Source organism: Alosa sapidissima, chromosome 7 (genome assembly GCF_018492685.1).
Source record: "Alosa sapidissima isolate fAloSap1 chromosome 7, fAloSap1.pri, whole genome shotgun sequence".
Lineage (NCBI taxonomy): Eukaryota > Metazoa > Chordata > Actinopteri > Clupeiformes > Clupeidae > Alosa > Alosa sapidissima.
In genome coordinates this window covers 32,677,699-32,685,236 of record NC_055963.1, presented here as the reverse complement: position 1 = coordinate 32,685,236, position 7,538 = coordinate 32,677,699, and the positions used below count along the sequence as shown (strand labels likewise).

General features: G+C 45.5%; 1 protein-coding gene across 6 annotated transcripts in view; it reads left to right on the top strand.

Annotated features, from left to right (window-relative positions):
* Positions 1-7,538, top strand: part of si:dkey-178k16.1 (band 4.1-like protein 1) — a 45,091-nt gene that overhangs the window by 33,244 nt on the left and 4,309 nt on the right. For 3 of the 6 annotated variants that reach the window (XM_042098799.1, XM_042098798.1, XM_042098803.1), the window contains exons 12-16: positions 545-732; positions 2,264-2,302; positions 3,671-3,706; positions 4,286-4,438; positions 7,372-7,422. In XM_042098799.1, the coding sequence (XP_041954733.1) occupies positions 545-732; positions 2,264-2,302; positions 3,671-3,706; positions 4,286-4,438; positions 7,372-7,422 (467 nt within the window). The remainder of the gene's footprint in view (positions 1-544; positions 733-2,263; positions 2,303-3,670; positions 3,707-4,285; positions 4,439-7,371; positions 7,423-7,538) is intronic. The other 3 variants (XM_042098804.1, XM_042098800.1, XM_042098802.1) reach the window with 2 other exon arrangements.

Below are 7,538 nucleotides of genomic sequence, written 5' to 3'. Positions count from 1 at the left end.
GGGTCACCTTCCATAAGATAAACGTCTCACTGGACGACTGAACCACTCGTTTTTTAAAGGAACCATATGTAAGATTGTGGCCAAAACTGGTACTGTAATCACTTTCAAATTACTGTAGAGCGGTGTATCCCCTCCTCCCCCTCCCCCCTGACTCGAGGTTGCCAACCTGGATGCCAAAACACTACTGACTTTGTGATTAGTAGATAGGTAGAGGGTAGTGCATCAGGTCAAAACACAACATTACATGACAAAACACAACATCAACATCAGTTGAGGGCTGCAACTTACACTTTTTAAATGGCAATATCCTGGCCGGACTACTGTTGTCAGTGATATAAGTATTTGAAATGAACATGATTTCTTAATGTCTAGTGACATATCAGGGCCATTTTATGATTAACTGAAATACATTTCTTACATACAGTTCCTTTAATACTGAAAATCTGGTCTTTAATGTTGTTGTAGATTTTTTCCAATATAACTTTCTTTTTGAAGTCAGCAGTCTACTCCCTGACCGCATGTCTCGTGTCACTGTCCCACTCAGCGGCAGCTCTTGGGGACAACATGGACCGGATGTCCCAGAGCAGCTCGAGCGCACGCACCCCCATTCCCCCGCAGGATGACCTGGATCAGGACCTGGATGAAGACGCTGACCAAGACTACGATCAGTACCAAGACCAGGAGCGCGTGTCAGAAGAGGCCGTCCCCGCCAGCCGGGGAGCGGAGCTAAAGGTAGAAGACGTGTGGGGGGTGGTCATACGCGTCAAGCTAAACTGGGATGTCACTTAAATCAACCACAGTCCCCTCCCTGGTCGCACAATAATGCTCACCTTCTTAGCAGCCTCCACTTGAAGCCTTTGATGATAAAATTAGAAAGGCTAAATATGAAATCCCGTATGATACCTCAGCGCCTACGAGCCCCTTTTCACACAAGACCTCTTTTGCTTTTTTATTCCTCTGCACGTCGTGCCCATATTTGGCATATCATTATTCAAGAATAGACAGGCCCCTTGACTTGCAAGGGGATTTGGAACAAACAACAGAACAAGTAAAAATATGAAACTGTTAAAATATTCAATATCCCTTGGGGGAAGAGAAACAACTGCAGAGTTTCAGCATGTAGAGAATTTATTTTCTGGTTTAATGTTTTTAGTACTTCAGAACGAGACTCGCTGTTCAGCCGTTTTCAGTGTTCTCCTGGGGGCAGTATTTATTCATCACTAATTATTATGGATAGTGCTCAGGTATGAACAGATGTTTCACTGCCATCTCCAACAATATTTATTCTCTTCATCTGCTTTTCTCAGTCCTATATAACAACTTGTGATGTCTTTCGTTTGTTTACTTAAACACGTCTTTACAAAATGTTACAGTTATTAGTACAGCAGAATGTACATGTGCAGTAAACTATAGCATAATGCTCAAGGTTCTCAGTTTGTCTCACTGTCAGCTGTCAAATGAAGTGTAAAGTTGCTAAATCTTTATCATGTTTCAACACCTGCATTTCTCTCCCATACACTGGCACACTGAGTACACCTCAGACAGTGGAAGATGTTAAAAAATGTAGAGGTCATGGATTGGTCACAGTCACAGGTTGTCTCTACTGGTACGAGAAAGCAAAAACACACTGCTCCCCTGGAGTAGACAAAACATCTTAACGTTAACAACTGACTCGGATGCTATACTAACACCTGCTATTACAGTCACTTTTGCTCTTGCTTGCTCCTGACTCTGTGATTGTGCCTCCCCCCGGCGCAGGCTTCTTCTTACCCGTCTGTCTAATCTGCTCTCTCCCTGTAGTCTCCTGTAGTTCCTGGAATCGAGCTCCTAATGCGTTTCTGGTCGCTTCTTCTTCACTTAATCTCGGCTTTGACTGCACCTTTCCACAGCACCCCTCCCTCACCGTCTCTCGCTCTAACTTTCATATCTCCTCTCTCACTTCTCCTCTCTCTTTCTCTTTTCTCACTCCTTCTCTGTCCTCTCTGTCTCTCTCTCAGTCTGTCTCTCTTGCTCTCTCTCTCTCTTCTATCTCTTATTTTCTCTCTCCTTCTCTGTCTCTCTCTCTCATTCTGTCTCTCTTGCTCACCCTCTCTCTCTCTTCTATCTCTTATTTTCTCTCTTTCTCCTCCTTTTCCCTTCAATCCTAATATTTCTCATGTAATCCGGCTACTTCTGCTGACACCTAATCCATCTCTCTTGGTCTCTAATTGCTCCTCTCTCTTCATCTCCCTCCCCCCCCCCCCAACTCTCTCTGGGCTCACAGACGGACGAGGCTGGCTCTCCGGTAGACGCTAAGGCTGAGGTATTTTTTCCCCTCCCGGTAGACTGTCGTCTGTCAGTCCTTGTCTGTCTCTGTTTCAAACCTGTCCTCACGCATGTATCTCTCTTCATCATGGCTAGTGGACACCCTGAGGGTTGGGATGGGCCTGTACAAATGAGATATCCCATCCCTGTATCGCCTCAATGTGTTTGCTTCGATTCAGCGTCTTAACTAAAATACATGGAGTAAAGGAACTGGTTGATATACTGTACATTTATATTTTGTTGTTATTATTGAAAGTAACTGACAGGACTATATACTCATACAGTTATATCAGTATATGTACTTTCAGGACATTAAAGTCTTTCAAGTGGTGTTGTTAGTGCCTTGCTCTTGTTGTAACACAAATATAGATAAGATATATTCAAATGATAAATAAATTGTCAAATGATTAATATGTACATCTAAGCATATGTCTCTCTATATTTATTTTACATTTGTGTTTGTATACTGAGTCATAGAGTATGCAACAGAGCAGCATAAGTCTTGTGCAGTAGAGTTCCTTAGTTGTGCCTTTTCATCTTCCTGTTGTCCCAGATAGTCTTTCGATTTCCTCACCTTACAGTCCCCTTGATGTTCATTATCTGTCTTAATGTTTGCGTAGTTGTCAGAGCAGAGAGAAATAAATCAAAGTTGGCGTCTCAGAAATAGGACACACTTGCTGAGAAGAAAGAAGAAAAAAAAATAATTGTGAATGTTCTTCTAATTCAGGCCTGTTAAGTATGGCTGTTGATAAGCAGGCTTTCTCCTTGTGCTGAAGGGCTGCTAGCGGGCGTCTCAGTCGAGGGCTTTCTCCACTACTCCACTCTGCATTGCCCTGATTGCGTCTGCGTGTTGATTAGCTCCATTTCTGGTGTTAATTTCTGTCTGCATCTCTGCTTGGAGAGTTGGTTAAGAGGAGGACTCTCTCTCTCTCTCTCTCTTTCTCTGTCTCTCTCTCTTTCTCTTCCTCTCTCTCTCTGTCTCTCTCTTTCTCTCCCTCTCTCTCTCCCTCTGCTGTTGTCTGTCTCTGTGTCTGTCTGTCTGTCTGTCTGTCTGTGTGCCTGTCCATAGCTGACTATGGAATGGCTCTGGTTCAGACTCTGCCTGGATGTGGTCTGGTTCTTGCGTAAGTCCCAGCCAGTGCTGGGCCACACCCATTCAGGAGTCCGGTTGCTGTCTGTGTATGTGCCCTACACTGCCCGTCTTACTGTATGATCTCACCTGCATTGCTCTGTCTCTCTGCTTCTGCCCCCCCCACTCTCTCTCTCACCCCCTCTCTTGCCCCGCCTCCTGCACCCACCTACCCCTGCGCGTTTTCCATCGTTGCCCCTGCCTGCGTCTCACTCACTGCACCACACCCTCCCACAGTCGGACCAGGACATAGCCCCGCGTCCCAAACAGGAGGTACTGGTTGTCCCGAGTTCACACGCAAGGTCTTTCTGACTGGAAGTCCTTTATGCCTCATTCTCTCTGTATACAGTATACTCTGTGTGTGATGCCTGTAATGGTGTTGTTATCAGCAAGAGGCAGAAGATTCCTGAATGTTGAACTGTTTTTTTCTGTGTTCATCATTGTCTGCTAAAGCATGTGTAGCATATAGTACTGGTGACTGATGCGTTAAAGAGTCGTAATTAGTGTTTAAGAGGTTCCTTCCACTTAAACAAAATGTGTTTCTGTGTGTGTGTGTGTGTGTGTGTGTGTGTGTGTGTGTGTGTGTGTGTGTGTGTGTGTACCGGTACTTCTATAGTCTAGAAACACCATCAACTTTGGCATGTATACTTTTTCCACTTAGCTTATCACAAGCTAGCGGCAAAAAGTCTCATCCGTAAAGGCTTTTCAAAACAGTCCCGATTGTTAGACTCTCACATTATTAGTGTACTCTCACAGCCACCCAGGTGCCACCCTCGTTTGTCTGTGATACTCACTTCTTTCTTTCGTGTCTCTGCTCTGTTCTGCTCTACCTCTACCCAAACCCCCATGCAGCCATTCCTGGACAAGCCGGAGGACGTGCTGCAAAAGCACCAGGCCAGCATTAACGAGCTGAAGAGGGCACTTCGGGAGCCCAACAGCAAGCTGGTCCACCGGGAGAAACGCCAGTCCAGCGTGTCCCCCGGCAGCACCCCTGAGAGGAAAGCCGTAAGTATGGGTGCGAGACGGTCAGCGTGGAGGCTGTCTGCTTTTTACGAGTAGCGATTTAATGTGGGGAAAAGATGTTTTAGATATGACCATAAAAATCTGCGGCTACCGCAGCTGTCGTTACTACTGCTGTTACTGGAAGGGTTCTTTTTACCTTTTATATGCAGTTAACGAGGACACTGATGCAATCCATACCAACTGGTAATGTGATTGAAGGTCAGAGGAGAGGCTTTCATAGCCTTTGTAGATGGTGATCTTTTAAATGGCCGCACTTCTGTGCATAGAACTCATGAAGGTCACAGTGTACAAGTAGGTTTGATTGCTTTTAGTAGCAGGGCCCTATATATTACAACCAGATGGTGTTTTCTGCAGTACAGTAGCCATTATTTGAGTAACATTAGAGCATGCTAGCTCATGTAACAGAGACACAGGTCATTGAAACTGTTCACTTTATATTAACACATAGGCCTCTGAGGAATCCATATTGATTGAGAAGCAAGATGGTTGCCAGAGAGACCTGGCCTTCATTTCGAATGAGGAAATGAGCAAGACACCAGTGAATGTAGCTCCGTTAGTAAGCCGTCCCTGTGGGGATATAGAGGCAGAATTGAGGGACGAGTTGCTAAAGGCCAGAACCTCACACAGAGATGAGACAGAAATGGATGTCAAAGCAGTGAAAAGAGAAACTGACAGAATCCCATCAACACAGGACTCAAAGAGAACCAGAGCTGACAGCCTTGACCGAACTGTGCTGGAGTTTCCCGAGCGGGAAAAGCAACGCGGTTATGAGCCCACGCAACATTTCTCGATCGAGAGCCGGGTACATGCAAATGGCCATACTCAATTTCCAACGGACGGATTCTGGGGGAAGAAACAGGAGGCAACTGGAGGTGAGAGCAGCCTGCAAGGGAGAGAGGGCGCAGCGGAGGAGGACAAGAACCAGATACCCATATCAAAGGGCCGGCCACATGAGAAAACTGAGGCTCGGTCTGGATCAACAAAGAGGGCTCCTTTGAAACCCGTGCGATCAAAGAAGTGCAAAGTCAACAAGGAGTCAAATCCGCAAGAACAAACACAAGACACAAGAAGCAGTCCTGCAACAACCGAGGTCCCCGAGATAAAAATGGCCAGTGAAAGGGCTTTTGACTCACAGAAGGGGCAACAGGACTGTTCTTCCTTTGAACATTTCAACTCTCGTTCAAATTCTGAGCACAATGGTGCCCATAAGGATAAAGGACTGACCAGTAATGGTCACTATCCAGTAAGCAGAGGCCTTTCGCACTGCAGACACCAGGACATACAGGACGTTAGAGGCGCCTTCTTCATGAACTTTGCCACTGAAGATGACAAGCTTCTTTGTGAAGATCCAGTCCAGGTTTTCAATGTCTTGTACGGTTCAAAGTTCTCAGCCCCTGACCAAATGGGGCCTCTGCATTCTGTGATCTCGGGACAGAGAACGAGAGAACCAGATGTCACAATGCGTAACAGACAGATATTCAAGAACCACGAGCACAGCGGGGTCCTCCAGAAGAACTTCAGTATGGTAAAGACCAAGAGGAGACTAGTGGTAACTGCTTGGCATCCGCTTGTTCAGTCACAGGAAACTAAAAGCATCGCATGAACTCAGCATATCCATCCACTCCCGATTTTGCATTTCTCACCTGAATACACAACTACAGAGCATCCTCACTCACCTATTGCACAGGCGGGTAAAACAAATACCAAAAGCCTTTTTTATACTACCCCACCCTTGCAAGGGTTCCAAGGACACGAGGCTTTCTTTCTGCACTAGCTTGTTTCTCTGTTGGTGAGGCCACCATCAGCCTTGCCTTTGCCTCTGGTCCTTCTCTCCCTTTCTGCCCAGCACAGCATCTGCTTGCCGCATTATAGACGCCAGTAGTCCCCCCCTCCTCTGCATAATTGTCATTGCTTATAAGCGTCTGGCTTGTGTTCCTCTTAACTTTCTGCTTTTACTCACAGCCCTTCCCTCCAATCTCCAACATCCTCTCTCTCTAGTGGCTGTAGTGGTATCAAGGGCTCACATTTGATGGCCTTGCAAGGAGTTAAATGGCTTTTTTGCACAACGCAAAATGCTGCCGCTGCTGCAACCTTGAAAAAGGAAATGTAAAAAAGAAAGATGCTTGTTCAAGTGAGAATATCTAAATTGAAATGTCACATGGTTAGCTCGATGCAATTAATTGGCGCCTCTCTTCATGACTTCTGCACATCAAATCCGACAGTGATTTATTTGATGTGAGAGTGGTTGCCACGGCATCTTTTTTATTACACGCAGGCAAAAGGAAAATAATAAAGCCCCCCCCCCCCCCCCAAAAAAAAAAAAGCTTTGGAACTGGCGCCAACCCAGCCATGTTTCTCAAGGGCAGGAAATGCTTACCTTTCTGGAGGGAAGCCCAGCAAATGTCAGCTCTTGAACTTCTTTAGGACTCTGCACGGGGCTTCTTAATAATGTCTGGCAATGTCACAAAACGGGGCTTAATAAGCTGAAACAATTTTTGGCCTCCAGTCTCCTGTGTGGTCCTTCATACTTGACAAACCTCGAGAGGGTGAGGGTGGATTCTTTCTACATCTAGAGTGGACATAGAGAGGGACAGCTGACTGTAACTAGTTCCAAATGTAGTGTACATCAGCTGTGCTGCTGTTTGGAGAAACCATCTTTCAGATACCATTACCATGAAACCATTGTGCCCCAGCTTGTTTGGACCATGTGTCCAAGACAGAGGGGCTACTGAATGATTTGATGCTAAAAACGAGGGAGTACCTGCACACAGTTTCCTGTTTAGCATTTGTACATTACTGCAGTTTATATATTGATGATGTACTGGTGTAAGGCTAATTTGCACATGTCTCAGCTGACTTGTAGGGTGCTTAGCGATATATATTCATTAACTGTACTGTTGTTCACTGTTCTGCAGGAGGCGGTTGCCGCTCCTGCCATTCATGCTGAGAGTCTAGCTGAATCTCAGGTACCTCTTTAGCTACAATAATGTACCACTTTTTTCATATAATGCATGAGTCATCACATTGACTCATCATTCTGCTGTGTTTTTACCTTCTGTCTTGTTTTTTTTAAGCATACTAA